This window comes from Schistocerca nitens, chromosome 4, assembly GCF_023898315.1.
Source record: "Schistocerca nitens isolate TAMUIC-IGC-003100 chromosome 4, iqSchNite1.1, whole genome shotgun sequence".
Classification (NCBI taxonomy): Eukaryota; Metazoa; Arthropoda; class Insecta; order Orthoptera; family Acrididae; genus Schistocerca; species Schistocerca nitens.
In genome coordinates this window covers 969,614,599-969,638,261 of record NC_064617.1, presented here as the reverse complement: position 1 = coordinate 969,638,261, position 23,663 = coordinate 969,614,599, and the positions used below count along the sequence as shown (strand labels likewise).

At 44.2% G+C, this 23,663-nt stretch overlaps 1 protein-coding gene across 4 annotated transcripts in view; it reads left to right on the top strand.

The window, feature by feature from the left end:
- Positions 1-23,663, top strand: part of LOC126253660 (proton channel OtopLc-like) — an 856,134-nt gene that overhangs the window by 462,710 nt on the left and 369,761 nt on the right. For all 4 annotated transcript variants that reach the window (XM_049955174.1, XM_049955178.1, XM_049955175.1 and 1 more), the window contains exon 3: positions 16,785-16,891. In XM_049955174.1, coding sequence (XP_049811131.1) covers positions 16,785-16,891 — 107 coding nt within the window. The remainder of the gene's footprint in view (positions 1-16,784; positions 16,892-23,663) is intronic.

The following is a 23,663-nucleotide window of genomic DNA, read 5'->3' as shown; positions in this document are numbered from 1 at the left end:
CGTCGTTATTGTCATCGTCGTTGTTGTTGTTGTTTTCAACCCGAAGACAGACTTGATGAATACTGATGAGCCAAAACATCATGACCATCTGCTTGATAGCTTTTTGTTCGTCTTTGGAACGAAGTACATGATTTATTCTGCATATCAGGGATCCGACAGTTTATTGGTAGGATTGTGGAAGTATGTGGCATTAGACGTCTACGCACAGTTCACGTAATTCGTGTAAATAATAGGCCACTGATTTGCGTACGCGGTGATGGCGCCGGAAGAAGATTACCCCGAGAGGGGTGCAATTAAATTTTCTGAGGACTAAAAACAAATTGTTCAGTTGTGTTTCGGTCTCTAAAGTAAATAATTTCTTAAAGGTTATCGTTGTTATCACTATTTTCTAAGAGTGTATGTAATACTGATTACATAAGTTAACAATAATTAATTTATTTCGAATACTAACATTAACACGTGACACAATGTGGTGGAGGTTACAGCTTGTGAAACGAATGTATAATCATCTTACTCGCACAGTCCACCTACTACCTTGGACCACGCTTCTTTTATACTAAAATTGAGAAATATACATCACATGTGTTAAAGTATCTCATGAAGTAGTGAACACATAGTGTGTTGTGGGGGCGATCACTCTGTTGTAGAAATAATTCAAAAGCCAAGATCGCTTAAACACTGTTTACTAGATGACCGGTTTCAACACACTAAAGGTGCCATCGTCGGATCATAACGTAGCTGATTTATATGTGTAGTGTGTGTGTGAGTGGAACAAATGTCACTGGGAGAGGGGTTGTGCATCTTTTACAAAAAGTGTCTGTCCTCACTTTCTTTTATGAGGAGGAGTTCTAGGTAGGACTAACAATGCACTGAGAAATGCCTCATCATTTTACATTGTTAGAAATAAGTAGTACCAGGTATGTCGTTGACTCATCAGTTCATAGTTTAATAGCACGCATACAAAAACCAACGGTTATCTTTCGTCCTTTTGAAAATAAGTGTTTGAAGAATATCTGACTGTACGCAAAGGTAATGATGCGAGAAAGGCTGCGAACCACTGCTCTAAGTAGAATGAGATTTTCACTCTGGTGCAGTGTGTGCGCTGTTATGAAACTTCCTGGCAGATTGAAACTGTGTGCCGGACCGAGATTCGAACTCGGGACCTTTGCCTTTCGCAGGCAAGTGCTCTGCCAACTGAGGTACCCAAGCACGACTCACGCCCCGTTCTCACAGCCTTACTTCTGCCAGTACCTCGTCTCCTACCTTGCAAACTTCACAGAAGCTCTCCTGTGAACCTTGCAGAACTAGCTCTCCTGGAAGAAAGGATATTGTGGAAACATGGCTTAGCCACAGCCTGGGTTGGGGGGAGGGGGGGGGGGGGGTCCGCAGTATCCTTTCTTCCAGGAGTGCTAGTTCTGCAAGGTTCGCAGAAGAGCTTCTCTGAAGTTTGGAAAGTAGGAGACGAGGTACTGGCGGAAGTAGAGCTGTGAGGACGGGTCGTGAGGCGTGCTTGGGTAGCTCATTGGGTAGAGCACTTGCCCGCGAAAGGCAAAGGTCCCGAGTTCGAGTCTTTGAGTCTCAGTCCGGCACACAGTTTTAATTTGCCAGGAAGTTTCACTGCTCTAAGTAGCTTAAAGCAAATGCCTAGATGGCTTCTTTGAAAAGGATGCAGCCCATTTCCTTCCCCAGTCGCTGGTTAGGTTTCGTCTCAAATAACTTCGTCTTCAAGAGGACGCTAAAGCGTATTTTCCCTTCCTTCCTTCGGAAATCTAGTCTGCGAAACGGTGGAGTTTACATAAATGCTGTACTCGTCGTGCTCCCAGACTGCATTTAAACTGGCTTCGTATGGGTCCAAACCACGACACTTGGAACCGGGAGAAGAAGGCAGAGGTGGTGACAGGAAGCCGTGTGACAAGTAATATCTCTCGGTATCTCGTTCCTGTCAAGCTTTGTAGTGTGTGCGCGCCTGTACACAGAAAGCAAATGGGCACGAGCGGGGGGAGGGGAGGGGGAACACACACACAGAGAGAGAGAGAGAGAGAGAGAGAGAGAGACGCACTTCGCTGCAGGCGGCAAAGAGATTGTAAAGGGGCTGGTCTGGTTTTATTGACGGCTGTTGGTGGCGGTGGAGGAGCGGCGGCAGCCGGCGGCGGTTTACGAGCACCTCTGCTGCCGGCGCCTCCGCAGCCTTTATTGGCAAAACTGGGAGCATAGCATAGCAGAGCGGTCGAGGGAGGCACCAGGGCCGACGGCCTCCGCCCCAAGCGACGTCCCACCTGCTGCGCCTGTTGTGGACTGCGACAGATTGCCAGGCCGTGCCGCCCGGGGCAGTACGAGGGAGGGCCAATACCGCGTTACGCGCACAAAACGTAAAAAACTTCGACACTGCCAAGAGAGCACTGGGGACGTCACACATGTCTAATCACAGTTTTGTTGTTGTGAATACCCAGTTTCAATGCCTAAAGGGTGTGGCTCAAGACGTATGCCACATGACGTGCATTGAAGAAGTAGAACTTGTAATTGTTCTTTATTTACGTGACCATTACGGCACTCCAACCACAGTTTTCGATACCAGTAATATCGAACTACGTTTCTGCGAAGTAACAGACATATTTTTGTTACAATATTCACATTTGGTTTTATTAATGTATAGGTACTCCGATGTATCGATATATTACAGTGATATGGTTCTTGTGTGTATGCATTTCTGTGAGACTGTCATAATCTTTGTCTTACTTGTAATCGTTTTGGCATAAATGCGCACAGAGCAGTGTTTGCTTCACTTTGCAGAAGTTATATTGTTATTTCGCGTTGTAAAAGAACAGTCAAGTCTTGTGTTCAGTTAAAGTGGAAATTAAATATGTGAAGATTGATACAAAACTGTTTTCTTGATGATGCGAATTTACAAGAAGTTTACTAAAAATGTGGATCGTGAACACCAAGTCAAAAATTATTTCTACCATGCCACTGGGACTGATTGATCATTAAGAATTTCCTGAAAAACGCAATAGTTATTAGGTCTTCAAATATTGCTAAAACACAGATCCGCACCTTCTAGCACCCAAAGTGGAATCACCCTAGAATCAACAAGATGAGCCATAACGACTTCGACGAAATCTAATTGGTAATCCATTCAAGATAAATGCAAAATTAATGACCTTTTCACAGTGACTTCATTATTTCTATTCTGACGATACTATCCACAGTGAATAACTTTGCAAGTGGTGTATTGTTAGAAACTGTCATAAAGTTTTAATTAGCACCTTGAATCAAATCACAATGAACAGAGTGTGCTCTCAGACATGCAAAGAACCGGAAGTCAGCGGGAAGTGATGATATAAATAGCGAACTTATAAAATACTCTTCAGGGGAATTTAAAACTAGGTTCCTCAGGTTTCTGAAGCTTTGCTTCATAAAGAAGTAAGTACCATAATAATGGAAAACATCACTCACAAAACCAGTATTCTAGAACTCCTTTATGCAATAATTTACCAACAGCCGTATGTATAGTGTCGCCTGGCCACCAGAGCTGTTGCATAACGATTTGATTCACGAGTCCAGTTATATACACTACTGGCCATTAAAATTGCTACACCACGAAGATGACGTGCTACAGACGCGAAATTTAACCGACACGAAGAAGATGCTGTGATACGCAAATGATTAGCTTTTCGGAGCATTCACAAAAGGTTGGCGCCGGTGCCGACACCTACAACGTGCTGACATGAGGAAAATTTCCAACCGATTTCTCATACACAAACAGCAGTTGACCGGCGTTGCCTGGTGAAACGTTGTTGTGATGCCTCGTGTAAGGAGCAGAAATGCGTACCATCACGTTTCCGACTTTGATAAAGGTCGGATTGTAGCCATTCGCGATTGCGGTTTATCGTATCGCAACATAGCTGCTCGCGTTGGTCGATATCCAATGACTGTTAGCAGAATATGGAATCGGTGGGTTCAGGAGGGTAATACGGAATGTCGTGTTGGATCCCAACGGCCTCGTATCACTAGCAGTCGAGATGACAGGCATCTCATCCGCATTGGTCTAACGGATCGTGCAGCCATGTCTCGATCCCCGAGTCAACAGATGGGGACGTTTGCAAGACAACAACCATCAGCACCAACAGTTCGACGACGTTTGCAGCAGCATGGACTATCAGCTCGGAGACCATGGCTGCGGTTACCCTTGACGCTGCATCACAGACAGGAGCGCCTGTGGTGGTGTACTCGACGACGAACCTGGGTGCACGAATGGCAAAACGTCATTTTTTCGGATAAATCCAGGTTCCGTTTACAGCATCATGGTGGTCGCATCCGTGTTTGGCGACATCGCGGTGAACGGACATTGGAAGCGTTTATTCGTCATCGCCATACTGGCGTATCACCCGGCGTGATGGTATGAGGTGCCACTGGTTACACGTCTCGGTCACCTCTTGTTCGCATTGACGGCACTTCGAACAGTGGACGTTACATTTCAGATGTGTTACGACTCGTGGCTCTACCCTTCATTCGATCCCTGCGAAATCCTACATTTCAGCAGGATAATGCACGACCGCATGTTGCAGGTCCTGTACGGGCCTTTCTGGATACAGAAAATGTTCGACTGCTGCCCTGGCCAACACATTCTCCAGATCTCTCACCAACTGAAAACGTCAGGACAATGATGGCCGAGCAACTGGCTCGTCACAATGCGCCAGTCACTAGTCTTGATGAACTGTGGTATCGTGTTGAAGCTGCGTGGGCAGCTGTACCTGTACGCGCCATCCAAGCCCTGTTTGACTCAATGCCCAGGCGCATCAAGGCCTTTATTAAGGCCAGAGGTGACTGTTCTGGGTACTGATTTCTCAGGATCTATGCACCCAAATTGCGTGAAAATGTAATCACATGTCAGTTGTAGTGTAGTATATTTGTCCAGTGAATACCCGTTTATCATCTACATTTCTTCTTGGTGTAGCAATTTTAATGGCCAGTAGTGTGGATCCTTCCGTGTATAGCGATTTTACGACTATGACGTGTGGAGTCTGAAGATGGCATTAACGTAATGCCGAAACTGGTAGCAGATAGAAGTTCATAAAATAAATTTCCACAATACATACGGCTGTTGGTAAAATGTTGCATCTAGAAGTTCATGCCAGCCGTTGTTGTACGGTCCATAATGGATCAACGAGGATTAAATATTCAAGAAGGACGACAAATCAAGTTCAGTAAGTTGTAGAGGAATTTACTCGCAGTAAATGAACTCTGTACGTATCGTTTATGCTGGAATAATAATGGACACTCTGAAACCCACAGTTTAGTGCGTTGTATGAGGTGAGCAACTCGATTCAAGAAAGGAATGCCAATGCTGGCATCCAAAATTAAAGCAACAAATGGAAATTTTGCAAGGTTTCGTTTATTTTGTCACAAAATAGTGTAAATACGTGGCGGTGAAGCAGGAACAATGTAAAGAATACAGAATGTAACCAACTGCAACATGCATAAAGGTAGACACAAAATTCCTTCGTTTATTCCAACTTAATGGATTTGCCCACACACACACACACACACACACACACACACACACACACACACACACACACACACACACACACACACACACACATTCCGACAACAGATTAATGTGCTCAGTATGGGGTGTGACCACACATGGCAGCAATGCAGGCCTGACAACGACGGGGCATGCTGTGAATGACGTCATGAGTCTCCTGTTGAGGTAGTGAGACCCATTCTTCCTCCAGAGCTGCTCGCATCCTTGGAGTGTGATTGGTGGATGGCGACGTGATGCGAGCCGTCTCCCTAGTGCATCCCAGACACGCTCTATGGGATTCAATTCGCGAGAGAGAGTAGGCCATGCCGTGCGTAGAATATCTTCGGTTTCCAAGAAAACGTCAACCATCCGTGCTCTATGAGATCGAGCATTACCGTCCATTAGTACGAAGTCTGGGCTCACAACACCTCGCAACAACCACACGTGAGGTCCCAAGATCTCGTCACGGTACATGACAGCAGCTCACCCTTCCCGATTCATCCGTACAATTTCGTGAAGAGGGGTTCTGGTGGTAAACATAATCCCTGCCCACACCATTAGGTATCCTCCACGACATCGGTCTCTTTCCACAATGTTTCAGTCCCTAAATTGTGTTCCACGTTTCCTCCAGATGCGAATCCACCGAGAATCACTCTCAGGACCAAATCGGGTCCCATCTGTGGAAACAACATTGCCCCACTGTTTGACCGTCCAGGTGGCATATTAATAACTCCACTCCAGACGTTCCCTTCTGTGAAGACGTGTCAGAGGTAGTCATAAGCAGGTCGCCGAGAACGAATGCCCCAAAGTATTAGACACATTTTGAACACCCTGCATGAATATATCTACTAGCGAACCATTCACAAGTGTGTGATCGAAACTGTTCGTGGCAGCACTGTGCACTAGTTTTTGTGCTGAAGGCAACCTCAATGTGGAACCATGAAATTCATTATTTCTTCTATTATTGTAATTGTGTACGAAATCGTTCCTAAATTAGGTTATTTACAACAAACTTCAGGAGCGATAAATATGCTGTAAAGCATTAGTCAGAATGCCTAAGTCGATAAACAGATGTCTAAAAGATGATCGTGGCTAAGCACCACATATTCCTACAGTACATTATTGAGCAATGAAACCTTTCTTTCTTGAAGATAAGCTAACCCAGAACAGTGTTCCATGGATTATTGAATGAAAATAGGAAAAATACGTTAACTTAATTATGCGTCTCTCCCCGAGGTTTCCAGTGATTCGAATTGAAACTGTGACTAAATTGAGTCACTACCTTCTGTGGTTTCTTGACAAATAATGGGCTGTCATTCCTCAACGGAGATTCAAACACCTCATTGAGAATGTCCCGCCGGTCATTGTGGCCGAGCGGTTCTAGGCTATTCAGTCGGAAACAGCGCTGCTGCTACGGTCGCAGGTTCGAATCCTGCCTCGGGCATGGATGTGTGTGATGTCCTTAGGCTAGTTAGATTTAAGTAGTTCTAAGCCTATGGGACTGATGACCTCAGATGTTAAGTCCCATAGTGCTCAGAGCCATTTCAACCACTTGAGAATGTCCCCATAGACTTCAAATGATCAAAAAGGCGAGGGGTGGGCGAAATCCTTGTTGATGTCCACTAATATGTAATAGGATACTTCCTATCAGACACTGTAGCTAAAAAATATGGTCCATGTAAACGCAGCTTTGCACAAGGTATCTCAAAAAGGACTTTAAAACTTAAAAAATTCATATAAAATTTATTGAAAGAAGGTATAGAGTTGGGTTTAGTGTTATTTTGTAGAGGAACACATCAAGTTTTTTTACCTTCAGCTAAAGATGTAAGTGGCTTTCGTTGGTTATCCTGCACACATCCCATCGGAAGTCAATATCTTCCGAAACTCGCTGTAGCATTGCAGGTGTAACTTGCTCAGTGGCTGCGAAAATTCTTGCTCTAAGTTCAGGTAGAGAAGCCGGCACAGGAAGTGCAAACATGATATCCTTGTTGAATCCCCATTAAAAAAAAGTCTAATGGTGTCAGGTCTCGGGAACGTGGGGGCCATGTAATTGGCGCATCACGGCCCGTCCCTCGGCCAATCCATTGACCTGGAAAGCCTTCACTGAGAAAATTCCGGACGTCAGTCAGGCGGTAGGATGGTGCATCTTGCATGAAGTAAACATTTCGTTCTTGGTCATCCTCATCGATCTCAACAACATTCAGTTTAGGGCAATCACGAACGTGCTGCCATGTTTGATGCGTATTTCCACTGCCTCAAATCCTACAGTTGTGTGTGTTAGCCTTGCCACGTAATTGAAAAGTCGACTCGCCAGAAAAGATAATATAGTCCAAGAAATGTTCATCATCATGTAATCGATTTAACATACCTGCTCAGACGTTCTTGCGAGCCATTTTATGAGTGTCTTTTATTACTTGTAGCATCGCCAATCTGTACGGTTTCAGATGCAAATGGTTTCTCAACTCACGCCAAACAGTCGTATGTGGGATTTGCAGTTCGCGAGATGCACGCCAGATCGATTTCGTAGGGCTGTTGACAAAACGCTGTCACGCTCGCTCAACGACGTTGTCAGATGTTCTTGGACGACCTGGTGATTTCCCATGTCTTACCGAGCACCCTATTTCTACAAAACATTTATGCCACTCATAAATTGTAGGCCTACTAGGAGGATCTTCAGCGTGCTTGGTACGGAAATTCCGCTGAACTATTTTCGCCGACTTATTTTCCTTGAACCAAACCACACAGCTAGCACGCTCGGGTCCAGTGAAGGTAGGCATCTTTAATGCAACTGCCGCTAGCGCTCCTAACGGTGCGATTCGGCGCTAGCGAACTAAGGGGGACAAAACCTGACGTACTTCCCTACAAATTGACACTAAATTCACCTCTGTAGGTACTAAGAATTAATTTATATGAATTTTCAAAGTTGTTAAGTCCTTTTTGAAAGTCCCTGTATATTCCACTGGTTGACCGCAGCATCAATTTAAATTCAGTTCCAATTTTTTTCGTCGAATTTTTGACTTGTTATCTGGAAACTCTAAACAGGTTGCATGTATATACACTCCTGGAAATTGAAATAAGAACACCGTGAATTCATTGTCCCAGGAAGGGGAAACTTTATTGACACATTCCTGCGGTCAGATACATCACATGATCACACTGACAGAACCACAGGCACATAGACACAGGCAACAGAGCATGCACAATGTCGGCACTAGTACAGTGTATATCCACCTTTCGCAGCAATGCAGGCTGCTATTTTCCCATGGAGACGATCGTAGAGATGCTGGACGTAGTCCTGTGGAACGGCTTGCCATGCCATTTCCACCTGGCGCCTCAGTTGGACCAGCGTTCGTGCTGGACGTGCAGACCGCGTGAGACGACGCTTCATCCAGTCCCAAACATGCTCAATGGGGGACAGATCCGGAGATCTTGCCGGCCAGGGTAGTTGACTTACACCTTCTAGAGCACGTTGGGTGGCACGGGATACATGCGGACGTGCATTGTCCTGTTGGAACAGCAAGTTCCCTTGCCGGTCTAGGAATGGTAGAACGATGGGTTCGATGACGGTTTGGATGTACCGTGCACTATTCAGTGTCCCCTCGACGATCACCAGTGGTGTACGGCCAGTGTAGGAGATCGCTCCCCACACCATGATGCCGGGTGTTGGCCCTGTGTGCCTCGGTCGTATGCAGTCCCGATTGTGGCGCTCACCTGCACGGCGCCAAACACGCATACGACCATCATTGGCACCAAGGCAGAAGCGACTCTCATCGCTGAAGACGACACGTCTCCATTCGTCCCTCCATTCACGCCTGTCGCGACACCACTGGAGGCGGGCTGCACGATGTTGGGGCGTGAGCGGAAGACGGCCTAACGGTGTGCGGGACCGTAGCCCAGCTTCATGGAGACGGTTGCGAATGGTCCTCGCCGATACCCCAGGAGCAACAGTGTCACTAATTTGGTGGGAAGTGGCGGTGCGGTCCCCTACGGCACTGCGTAGGATCCTACGGTCTTGGCGTGCATCCGTGCGTCGCTGCGGTCCGGTCCCAGGTCGACGGGCACGTGCACCTTCCGCCGACCACTGGCGACAACATCGATGTACTGTGGAGACCTCACGCCCCACGTGTTGAGCAATTCGGCGGTACGTCCACCCGGCCTCCCGCATGCCCACTATACGCCCTCGCTCAAAGTCCGTCAACTGCACATACGGTTCACGTCCACGCTGTCGTGGCATGCTACCAGTGTTAAAGACTGCGATGGAGCTCCGTATGCCGCGGCAAACTGGCTGACACTGACGGCGGCGGTGCACAAATGCTGCGCAGCTAGCGCCATTCGACGGCCAACACCGCGGTTCCTGGTGTGTCCGCTGTGCCGTGCGTGTGATCATTGCTTGTACAGCCCTCTCGCAGTGTCCGGAGCAAGTATGGTGGGTCTGACACACCGGTGTCAATGTGTTCTTTTTTCCATTTCCAGGAGTGTATATATATACACACTTGAATAAGAGCAGCAGATTGATTTATTTGTGATCGTTCGGAAGAAACATTATCATTTCTGTGCATTTTTATAGTCACGATGTAGTCATACCCGGATCAACACTAAGGGACCAGAAGATTTATAGACTTTAAAAGAAATGCAACACTACACAATTAAAAAAAAAAGAATTGCTTCAGAAATAATAGGAAAACGATAATGCTCCTTCTGCCTCATGCTGCGTTCGGCCCATCAGCGTGATCGTAATTTCTGGTGATGAACTAACACAAAATAATTAACATTCTAGTAAATGAGGAGATGGAAATGATTAAGGTTAATTTACTAAAATAACCACACTTATCTTTAACACACGTTTTTTAATGCTACCTACCTTTCCATATTAAATTACAATAGATGACAATTGTGGTTAAATACATTACACGTAACAGTCAAAATATCCTCTTGATGCTGTCTTTTCGTAGCCAATTACAAGAAACTACATGTTTTCTGATTGGAAAAATAAAAATTAGCGCATTTATTGAATATTTTCACATAAAATATAAAATACCGTTGCGGAACGCAGCAAGTCCGCGCCCGCCTTTCATGGAATACAAACAGTAAAAGGTGAGGCGCCCGATGCCTCATTTGTCTTAAAAAAACATTAAATCATTAAACGATACATGTACATAGAGATTTACAGGCACCGCGCAAGAACGGCAAAGGTAAAGAATAATAGATTCTGTCGCTGTATGCGATGGTTCATTTCTTTTACTTTACAATTGTTCGATAACTTCAGGCCATCAGACCTTTACTATTGAGCGTATATTAATGTTTGTGAGGCGAAAATTACTAGTATTACACGCTCCATTCGCCCCTTCAACAGAACAGGCTCTGCTAACGGTATACTACGCCTTCCACATCTCTGGCAACGGGTTCTACACAACGCTGGTGACTACTTTGAAGGACAGTAACAGGTGCAAACATGTAACTCTTTTGTATCGGTTGTAAGTAAATAGTTGGCACTGTGTAAGTTCCAACTCTCGTATATCTGAATTTTAAAGTTCCTCTTAGTGAAATTTGTATGTGCCTATCATTATCTACGAGTGGGGGAAACGCTTCTTGTGATCTGTTGACGTTATTTTGATAGTCAGAGCGCCCTCTTGACCTTATAAACTCAAAGTTAAACAGGTGTCTTTTAGACATCCTACGTGCAATCATATTGACTGTAGTCCACAATTTTTGATCACGTAGAATTGTTTTCAGACCGAAGTCAAACTGTCTGCAGTCTCTCTCTTCCCGAAAAATGGGACAACTAAAAACGACGCGATCAGCAGAGCCTTTGTCCCCACATTCACAGGTTGGCGTGTTACAACATCCCACTCGACGCAAATGCTTGGGATATTTACCGTCACCTGTTGAATAGGGACCTCCAGTAGGGGCAATGTCGCGCAGTTGGAACCTGTTCTTGATGCTTGGGAATGTATTGTAAACCCGCCTTTCTGTGGGTCTAGTGTCTCAGACAGACTACCAATTACGAGGGTGAGCCAAATGAAAACCTTAAATATTTTTTAAAAATATTATTTATTGTGCAGAAGTGGTACAAAGCTGTATCACTTTTCAACATAATCTCCCCCACGCTCAATGCAAGTCCTCCAGCGCTTAAAAAGTGCATAAATTCCTTTAGAAAAAAATTGTTTTGGTAGTCTGCGCAAACACTAATGCACCGCGTGGCGTACCTCTCCATCAGAACGGAACTTCTTTCCTCGCATTGCGCCTTTGAGTGGTCCAAACACATGGAAATCATTTGGGGCAAGGTCTCGTGAGTATGGTGGATGAGGAAGACACTCAAAATGCAGGTCTGTGATTGTTGCAACTGTTGTACGGGCAGTGTGGGGCCTTGCATCGTCATGTTGCAAAAGGACACCTGCTGACAGCAATCCACGTCGCTTTGATTTGATTGCAGGCCGCAGATGGTTCAAATGGCTCTGAGTACTATGGGACTCAACATCTGAGGTCATGAGTCCCCTAGAACTTAGAACTACTTAAACCTAACTAACCTAAGGACGTCACGCACATCCATGCCCGAGACAGGATTCGAACCTGCGACCGTAGCGTTCGCGCAGTTCCAGACTGAAGCCCCTAGAACTGCTCGGCCATACCGGCCGGCGCAGATGATTATTTAGGAGATGTGTGTATGATGCACTGGTGACAGTGGTCCCTCTAGGCATGTAATGCTCCAGAATGACGCCTTTTTCGTCCCAAAAGAGAGTCAGCATAACCTTCCCTGCTGATGGTTCTGTTCAAACTTCTTTGGTTTTGGTGATGAGGAATGGCGCCTTTTCTTGCTCGCTCTCTTCGTTTCCGGTTGGTGGAAGTTAACCCAGGTTTCGTCCCCAGTAACGATTCTTGCAGGGAAGCCATCACCTTCTCGTTCAAAGCGCCGAAGAAGTTCTTCACAAGCATCAACACGTAGTTCTCTCATTTCAGGAGTCAGCTGCCGTGGCACCCATCTTGCAGACAGTTTTTGAAACTGGAGCACATCATGCAGAATGTGGTGTGCTGCCCCCATGACTAATCTGTAAACATGCTGCAGTGTCATTCAGAGTCACTCGGCGGTTTTCTTTCACAATGGCTTCAACTGCTGCTATGTTCTGTGGAGTCACAACTCGTTGTGCCTGACCTGGACGAGGAGCATCTTCCACTGAAGTCACACCATTTCCCAATTTCCTACTGCATTCGTAGACTTGCTGCTATGACAAACGTGCATCACCGTACTGAAATTTCATTCGTTGATGAATTTCACTAGGTTTCACATCTTCACTACGCAAAAACCGAATAACAGAACGGTGTTCTTCCCTGGTGCAAGCCGCAAGTGGGGCGGCCATTATTATAATGATACAGCGAGGATATGTGTGCATCTGCACTATTCTGCCACCTACAGGCCATTCTGCACGCTTACCAACTTATATTACTTTATTACTAGAGCTGCGTCGTTTACCAGCCATGACTGGACAGACTGCGTCAAGTTAATTACATACATACATTTAAAAAAATATTCACAAAATTAAGTCATTTATACTTAATAGAAACAATATTTGTTTGTCCATTTACTTTGGTCACTATTAAAGAATTCACCAATGGAGTACAATGGGCGTTCTTTCAGGTCCTGTGCTACTCTCCTTCTGAATGTTCCTAGCGGCAGGGATTGCACTTCTTGAGACAGTGAGTTGAACACCTTTTGGGCAACCGCCGGCCGGATTGGCCGAGCGGTTCTAGGCGCTACAGTCTGGAATCGCGCGACCGCTACGGTCGCAGGTTCGAATCCTGCCACGGGCATGGATGTTTGTGATGTCCTTAGGTTAGTTAGGTTTAAGTAGTTCTAAGTTCTAGGGGACTGATGACTTCAGCAGTTAAGTCCCATAGTTCTCAGAGTCATTTGAACCATTTTTTAGGGCAACCACTGGAAAGCTGTCTGTCGTTCCCGTCAGTCGACACCTGGGTATTTCGATGCTCCTCTTGTTACGGGTATTGTGATTGTGTATATCTTGACTCATGCTGAAAACTCATTGGTTTTCTTTCACGCTGATGAAACATAAAAACACATACTGGCTGAAGACTGTCATAATTCGTAACTGCTTGAATATAGGCCTGCAGTGCTCCTGTCTTTTGCTTGATGTGATTATTCTGAGAGCTTTTTTCTGTAGAAGTAGCACATCCTTTCAACCTGCAGAATTTCCCCATAACAGTAGGCCATAATTGATGTGGCTATGGAATAGGGCATAATATACTGTTACGAGATATTGGTCACTCAATACACCTTTCAACCTCCTCAGAAGGTATATTACACGAGAGAGCTTGGAGCAAACGTACACTGTGTGTTCGTTCATTGTTAGTTTCCTGTCTATCATGAAGCCCAACAATTTGACAGCCTCCATATTATCATGGCATCCGATGTTGTTAAGGGTGCATATGAGATGTCGTGTTTTTTCTTCATTCATTTTAATTTTATTTTTGATGAACCATTCTTTAATGTTTTGGAAGAGTACATCTGTTTCTTGGAGTGATTCTGCAGCAGTTCTTCCTTTGGCAAAAAGGGTGGTGTCATCAGCAAACTGTAACATATTGTTGTTATAACCCATTTGTTGTTGTTGTGGTCTTCAGTCCTGAGACTGGTTTGATGCAGCTCTCCATGCTACTCTATCCTGTGCAAGCTTCTTCATCTCCCAGTAACTACTGCAACCTACATCCTTCTGAATCTGTTTAGTGTATTCATCTCTTCGTCTCCCTCTACGATTTTTACCCTCCACACTGCCCTCCAATACTAAATTCGTGATCTCTTGATGCCTCAGAACATGTGCTACCAACCGATCCCTTCTTCTAGTCAAGTTGTGCCACAAACTTCTCTTCTCCCCAATCCTATTCACTACCTCCTCATTAGTTATGTGATCTACCCATCTAATCTTCAGCATTCTTCTGTAGCACCACATTTCGAAAGCTTCTGTTCCCTTCTTGTCCAAACTAGTTATCGTCCATGTTTCACTTCCATACATGGCCACACTCCATACAAATACTTTCAGAAATGACTTCCAGACACTTAAATCTATATTCGATGTTAACAAATTTCTCTTCTTCAGAAACGCTTTCCTTGCCATTGCCAGTCTACATTTTATATCCTCTATACTTCGACCATCATCAGTTATTTTGCTCCCCAAATAGCAAAACTCCTTTACTACTTTAAGTGTCTCATTTCCTAATCTAATTCCTCCAGCATATCCATATCAGCATAACCCATATCATTGACATAAATAAGAAACAGGAGAGGCCCTATGACGGACCCTTGGGGTACTCCATGTTCCAGCTTTTGTTCTTGTGATGTTGCTCCATGAAATGATACCACTTGTCTCCGGTTTTCCAGAGAAGACGGCGCGAAATTTCGATTTGTAATAACAAACATAAGGTTTTCATTTGACTCGCCCGGGTATCTAACTTCCAGGCTCGTAAATGGCCTTTGTAATGGTTCAAATGGCTCTGAGCACTATGGGACTTAACATCTGAGCTCATCAGTTCCCTACAACTTAGAACTACTTAAACCTAACTAACCTAAGGAATGTCACACACATCCTTGCCCGAGTCAGGATTCGAACCTGCGACCGTAGCGGTCGCGCGGTTCCAGACTGTAGCGCCAAGAACCGCTCGGGCCTTTATAATCATCACTTCCATCTAGCTGAGTTTATGTAGGTCTCTAGAAGAGCGTAGCGTTCCAAAGGATTGGAAAAATGCACAGGTCATCCCCGTTTTCAAGAAGGAACTTCGAACAGATGTGCAGAACTATAGACCTATATCTCTAACGTCTATCAGTTGTAGAATTTTGAAACACGTATTATATTAGAGTATAATGACTTTTCTGGAGACTACAAATCTACTCTGTAGTCCGCGAGACTCAGAGGGCCATAGACACTGGTTCCCAGGTAGATGCCGTGTTTCTTGACTTCCGCAAGGCGATAGATACAGTTCCCCACAGTCGTTTAATGAACAAAGGAAGAACATATGACTATCAGACCAATTGTGTGATTCGATTGAAGAGTTTCTAGATAACAGAACACAGCATGTTATTCTCAATGGAGATAAGTCTTCCGAAGTAAGAGTGATTTCAGGTGTGCCGCAGGGGAGTGTCGTAGGACCGTTGCTGTTCACAATATACATAAATGACCTTGTGGACGACATCGGAAGTTCACTGAGGCTTTTTGCGGATGATGCTGCGGTATATCGAGAGGTTGTAACAATGGAAAATTGTACTGAAATGCAGGAGGATTTGCAGCGAATTGACGCATGTTGCAGGAAATGGCAATTGAATCTCAATGTAGACAAATGTAATGTGCTGCGAATACATAGAAAGATAGATCCCTTATCATTTAGCGACAATATAGCAGGTCAGCAACTGGAAGCTGTTAATTCTATAAATTATCTGGGAGTAGGCATTAGGAGTGATTTAAAATGGAATGATCATATAAAGTTGATCGTCGGTAAAGCAGATGCCATACTGAGATTCATTGCTAGAATCCTAAGGAAATGCAATCCGAAAACAAAGGAAATAGGTTAGCGTACGCTTGTTCGCCCACTGCTTGAATACTGCTCAGCAGTGTGGGATCTGTACCAGATAGGGTTGACAGAAGAGACAGAGAAGATCCAACAGAGAGCAGCGCGCTTCATTACAAGATCATTTAGGAATCGCGAAAGCGTTACGGATATGATAGATAAATTCCAGTGGAAGACTCTGCAAGAGAGACGCTCAGTAGCTCGGTACGGGCTTTTGTTAAAGTTTCGAGAACATACCTTCACCGAAGAGTCCAGCAGTATATTGCTCCCTCCTACGTATATCTCGCGAAGAGACCATGAGGATAAAATCAGAGAGATTAGAGCCCACACACAGGCATACCGACAATCCTTCTTTCCACGAACAATACGAGACTGCGATAGAAGGGAGAACCGATAGAGGTACTCAAGGTACCCTCCGCCACACACCGTCAGCTGGCTTGCGGAGTATGGATGTAGATGTAGACATGGTGACACACAGTGAAATGCTGTAGATGGGTGAGCTGGTAGTACGAGTGAAGCCAGCCAGCCAGGCTGTGCGGACGGCGGCGGCTGCCTCTGCTGTGTGGCGCGTGGTGCTGGTTCTGCGCTGGGGCCAGCAGAGCAGAGCAGCGCGCGTGCTGGAGGCTGGAGGACGGAGGAGGCAGGGCTGGACAGAGAGCGCTGACCGCCGCGCGGCCTTCTTGTGTTGCAGCTCAACCCGGACGGCTACGGCTCGCACACGTCGCCTGCGCACCACTGCAGCAGCCAGCTGCTGGACGAGTCGGCCGACATGGACAGCTTCGCGCCCAAGAACGCCAAGTGAGTACGCCGCTCCGCCACTGCCGCTGCCTGTCTCTGTGATGTGCTAACACTGTGACAGGCACAGCACATTCAAGTCGTGTGCTGCGTTTACATTCGAAGGTATTGATCGCCAGCCGCTGTCAACATCGTATTCTTCATCTTCCATTCTGGTATGAAAACCAGAGCGTAGGAAAAACACGCACAAAGCACCAATGCGTTTGTAAGTAAGCTGTTTAGGTTTTTATGTTGGTAACGTCACCTAGCGTTCTGTATGAAAATCACTGGTTGTGCTGTGTGCAGTCTGTGGCTGGTGGGCATTGGGTCCGGCGAACCCACAGGTATTAAATAAGTTTACTGATGAAAAATTACAACTTTCAAAATGGTTTATGTATTTTAACTAAGGCATCGGTTTATGTATTGCAATACAAAATACAGATGTGTTCATATACAATAGACTACTCTGAGTCCTCAATTTCAAGGCAAGAGAGACACTTCACAATTTCTTCTGAATGTGTGTGTACACACATGCTTATGACACTGTCCATAATACTGTTTTGGTTTACATAGATAGTTGTACTTCTGCTTCTTTGTTTTAGCTTTTCTTACACAAATATGGCACCGACCTTTCCCTGCAGGAGCCTGACGTGCTTCTGTTGTCACTTCTTTGATTTTCTTTTGTAGAATAGTCTCCATTGATTGAACAATTTGGTTAGATAACCGTCTTCCATTGGCACTTCTTTCTTCTACCTGCAATTTCACTAGTTCCATCCCAGCTTGCAGAAGATAAAGTTTCCGTTTGTTGTGTTTCTTTTCATTCCATCTTGGATGTTGCTGGATGTATATGGTGGTTGCATTGATAGCACAAATGTCGATGAGAGAGTAAAATACAGATAGAGGCCATCTCTTTGTTCCCCTCTTGCAGGTGTACATACGCGCCATTTGATCAATGGTATCAATTCCACCTTTAGTGGAATTATAATATGCATTTATCTCGGTTTTATTCTTCTCTCCTCCAACAGTGCCTTTATCTTGGTGCACTGTTGCCAAACATCAGTAAGTTTTTACTTGGTTCCGTTTTTGCTGTGTAGGACGCCAAAGTTACTGGAGGCCTACGTGTTGGGAACTGCACTAACTCACTGCAAGTTTACAAGATAAATAACAGCTGACTGACATCAACAATCACTCCCTCTGAAAGTAAACCGATTGTTGTGAATATCAAGAATACCACCCAACGAGAAACTAACTTGCATTGTTGTAGAGATGAGAAATACGAAATCCTACTAAGGGAAATTTTCTATAGCATGGAAGCCTAAGGGGTGGGGGGGGGCGGGGTTGTTGGACCCATAATAAGTTTATTTATTTTTTCTTTCAAAGCAGGAATTTTCTATAAAATATATTGACACTAACGTTTCATAAAGTAGCCAACAAACAATAACTCAAAGGGAATGTGTAGTATGAAAGTTACTTGGGCAAAACCAGGGGACATAAAAAAATTGTGGGTTCAACGAACCCCCCCCCCCCCCCCCTCCTTAGCGTCCTAGGGTTAACAGCGCGTAGCGTTGCGCAGTTGGAGGTGAGCCGCCTGCAGTGGTGGATGTGGGGAGAGAGATGGCGGAGTTTTGAGAGCGGACGATCTGGACGTGTGTCCATCAGAGACAGTAAATTTATAAGACTGGACGTCATGAACTGATATATATATATATATATATATATATATATATATATATATATATATATATATATATATATATTATGGCTTTTGAACACTATTAACGTAAATACATTGTTTGTTCTTTATCAAAATCTTTCATGTGCTAACTATGCCTATCAGTAGTTAGTGACTTCAGTAGTTCGAATCTTTTATTTAACTGGCAGTATTGGCGCTCGCTGAATTGCAGTAGTTCGAGCAACGAAAATTTTTTGTGAGGTAAGTGATTCGTCAAAGGTATAGGTTATTGTTAGTCAGGGCCATTCTTTTGTAGGGCTTTTTGAAAGTCAGATTGCGTTGCGCTAAAAATATTGTTTGTCAGTTTAGTGTTGATCAGAATAAGTAAAGAGAGAAATGTCTGAGTACGTTCAGTTCTGCTCAGCTGTTTGAAAGTCAAATAACGTAAGGGGTTTTCCAGCACAGTAATTTAATAATTTTTCTAAGGGGACGTTTCACGTTAGATCGTGCTTGTTTCAGAACGAGCAACTAAAATGAGTATGGTAAAACGGTTGTTCGGCTGAAATCGACCGATTGAGTATTATAACACGCCCAGCGGTACAAATGCTTTTCTTGACCGTGCGCCCTGTCCACACCACGTCCTGGTAATCCCGCGGCGGTCGTACTGTTCTGCTCCACACTGCTGCTGGCTTGCCTGAAATTATCTGTCGAAATATGCAAGCGCGTTTAGTGGAGCCACTCAACGTTAAAATACAACACTGTTCGACGTCTGGTGTGAACAACTATATTCTGAGGCGATTAAAGAAAATCGCAGGTTGCACTGTTTACATCCTAATTGATAAGTGTTTATCCCAATTAATGGATGATTACCAGTCCACAACATCACACAGACGAGCGTACGCGTAACCGACACGACGCGGGTGATTGTTGGTGATGCGGAAGCCGAACGATCGCACGAAAGTTCTTAACGCTCGTAACGCATACACAGATTTCTTGTTACCAGTCTTCCTTGACACTAGTAATGATATAACGCTGATTATAGAGTTAATTATTCAGTTCTCACTTGTACGAGCGTGCGCGTAACCGTCGCGGCGCGGCTGATTGTTGAGAATGCGGAAACGCGATGACCGAACGCACGTACTCACGCTCGCTACAAGACACTGGCACTTGACTGCACTCTTTTGTGGTAACTAATTTTTTTCTTTAAATGAAACAATAAGTTCACTGTTACCAGTCACCGTTTTATTTATTTCCACGACGCGTTTCGAAGGTTTAAACTTCCATCGTCGGGTGGATTTACATTAGTAAGTATTACATTTGTGTGTGTGTTGTGTTAAGATTTTTGGAGGAACTTGTGGCACTGCCTAGTGGAGAAACGAGACACTATTTCTGCTGTTCTAACTTGTCAGAATTGGATTTATATACCACCTGAAGTACACACACATATATTTGACACTTCAAAACAAACACCGCCAAATGCTTAAAGGAATTATTCTGTAATAATATTGTTATGATGTATATTCTTTGCACTTTGCGATTATGTCTTCACTTCTGCTATACGAACCTTGCACCCAGCTGATTCCAGACGCCATATTTGTTTACAAATGTGGCAGTATACATGTGATGTGTTACGACAGCAAAAGGAACCTGTGATCACTGAAGGTACTGTAGTTTACTTATTTAATGTTTACCATTAGATATCAGTTTAATTTTTCGTCAAAAGTTATCCTAAACCATATTCTGAAATAGTGTCTCGTTTCTCCACTAGGCAGTGCCACAAGTTCCTCCAAAAATCGTAACACAACACACACACAAATGTAATACTTACTAATGTAAATCCACCCGATGATGGAGGTTTAAACCTTCGAAACGCGTCGTGGAAATGAATAAAACGGTGACTGGTAACAGTGAACTTGTTGTTTCATTTAATGTCAGTAACAGTCACGGTAAAGCCTAACCTAAAAATGTTCGCATATAAAGTTAATTTTTTTCTGATTACATTAGTTCATTCTGGGAGACCGAACACGGCGCGGATGATTGATACTGTACGGTACGACACGCAACGAGAGGATACACAAATACGTTATCGGCGGCACTTCTCATGTTTAAATTACTTCTTGACGCACTTTCCTCTGAATCATTTGCATATTTCATCACTTCACTGTAATAGCACTTGTAGCAACACTTCAACTTCCATACTGACAATGCCTCTCACATGCAGAGCTACACACTACACAACATAACAGTTCCGTGTCCCGCGCTCGACTGTCCGCAAAGATACTCCACAACTAAGCCAGCGATATGACAAAACGCTTACAATATGGCGCGAACGTAAACATTGGGCTGCACCACAGATCAATCAAAGTCCTTGGTTGCGCCAAATCTATAACACAGACCTCGGACTACGCTACAGATCAGTCTATCACCACAACTAAATACTTCTAGATAAGCTCAAGTACTGTGGTATGAATGGGACAGTGCTCAAATGGTTTAAATCATACCTAACTGGGAGAGTGCAGAAAGTTGAAATAAACAGTTCACATAATATGCAAAAAACTGGTGATTTCTCAAACTGGGGAACAATCAAGAGTGGGGTGCCGCAAGGTTCGGTCTTGGGTCCTCTGCTGTTCTTAATATATATTAATGCCTTGCCATTCTATATTCAGAAAGATGCAAAGCTGGTACTTTTTGCCGATGATACAAGTATAGCTATCACACCCGACAGACAAGAATTAACTGGTGAATTTGTAAACGATGTCTTTCATAAAATCATTAAGTGGTTCTCTGCAAATGGGCTCTCATTAAACTTTGACAAAACACAGTATATGCAGTTCCACACAGTAAATGGAATGACGCCATTCATAAATATAGACTCCGATCAGAAATCGGTAGCTAAGGTAGAATATTCAAAATTTCTAGGTGTATGCATTGATGAGGGGTTGAACTGGAAAAAACACACTGAGGATCTGCTGAAACGTTTGAGTTCAGCTACTTATGCTATTAGGGTCATGCAAATTTTGGCGATATACATCTGAGTAAATTAGCTTACCACGGCTATTTCCATTCTCTGCTTTCGTATGGCATCATATTCTGGGGTAACTCATCATTGAGTAAAAGTGTGTTCATTGCACAAAAGCGTGTAATCAGAATAATTGCTGGAGCTCATCCAAGATCATCCTGCAGACACTTATTTAAAGAGCTAGAAATCTTCACTGTAGCCTCACAATATATATATTCACTTATGAAATTTGTTGTTAACAATCCGAACGAATTCAAATGTAATAGCAGTGTACATGGCTACAACACTAGGAGAAAGGATGATCTTCACTACTCAAGGTTAAATCTAACTTTGACTCAGAAGGGGGTAAATTATGCTGCCACAACAGTCTTTGGTCACTTACCTAATAGCATCAAAAGTCTGACAGATAGCCATATAGCATTTAAAAGGAAATTAAAAGAATTTCTTAATGGCAACTCTTTCTACTCATTAGCATGTAATATTTTGTCTAATGTAGTATCTTGTATAGACACCTTTTATTAACCTGACACGTTCCACATCATTACGAACTGTCGTATTCAAGATCTATGGAACAAGTACTAATCTAATCTAATCTCTAACAGATTTAAGCCGAACGCAGTTGTACCATACTCACTTTATCGACTCGCGCTCTGGGACAGTTCACGCATACCAACCTTCCGCCGCGATTGTTCCAAGAGCTGAGATCCCTCCCCTCCTACCCACCTTTCCCGTCCCTGCAGAGGCTCACACTGTTATTAAAATTAAAATTTAAAACAGTCTTGATCGCAATCTTGTTAAGATACATAAATGACCTTGTGGATGACACCGGCAGTTCACTGAGGCTTTTTGCGGATGTTGCTGTGGTGTATCGAGAGGTTGTAACACTGGAAAATTGTACTGAAATGCAGGAGGATCTGCAGCGAATTAAAGCATGGTGCAGGGAATGGCAATTGAATCTCAATGTAGACAAGTGTAATGTGCTGCGAATACATAGAAAGAAAGATCCCTTATCATCTAGCTATAATATAGCAGGTCAGCAACTGGAAGCAGTTAATTCCATAAATTATCTGGGAGTACGCATTAGGAGTGATTTAAAATGGAATGATCATAAAAAGTTGATCGTCGGTAAAGCAGATGCCAGACTGGGATTCATTGGAAGAATCCAAAGGAAATGCAGTCCGAAAACAAAGGATGTAGGTTACAGTACGCTTGTTCGCCCACTGCTTGAATACTGCTCAGCAGTGTGGGATCCGTACCAGATAGGGTCGATAGAAGATATTGAGAAGATCCAACGGAGAGCAGCGCGCTTCGTTACAGGATCATTTAGTAATCGCGAAAGCGTTACGGAGATGATAGATAAACTCCAGTGGAAGACTCTGCAGGAGAGACGCTCAGTAGCTCGGTATGGGCTTTTGTTGAAGCTTCGAGAACATACCTTCACCGAGGAGTCAAGCAGTATATTGCTCCCTCCTGCGTATATCTCGCGAAGAGACAATGATGAAAAAAATCAGAGAGATTAGAGCCCACGCAGAGGCGTACCGACAATCTTTCTATCCACGAACAATACGAGACTGGAATAGAAGGGAGAACCGATAGAGGTACTCAAGGTACCCTCCGCCACACACCGTCAGGTGGTTGCGGAGTATGGATGTAGATGTAGAATCTGAGAGTGGTGTTTTTGTGCGACTCTTTCCCTGTTACCTTTCAATTGTATTACTGTTTTGATGTTGTTGTCATTATCGGATAGAAATTTTCTGGTAGGCCAGTTTTTATCGGATAGAGTTTCTAGTCGGCCATTTGGACGTGGCGTTTGAACTGTTAACGGTGTACATATGCCAGTCCAGTGGTCGGATCTCTGAATCTTCCCTGGGAGTGATTGGATTGCAACAGGACTCATATTGTGAATTTTAAAATTTTCCCGGTGAATTGACTGTTCAAACAAATTTCGGGCTTGCAGCCGGTCGTCGTTCAATACTTCGCTCGATATTTCAACTGGGCACCTGCCAGTCATCTTCAGGTGAACCGTCGCAGACAGTGCCCAGTTGAAATATCGAGCGAAGTATTGAACGACGACCGGCTGCAAGCCCGAAATTTGTTTGAACAGG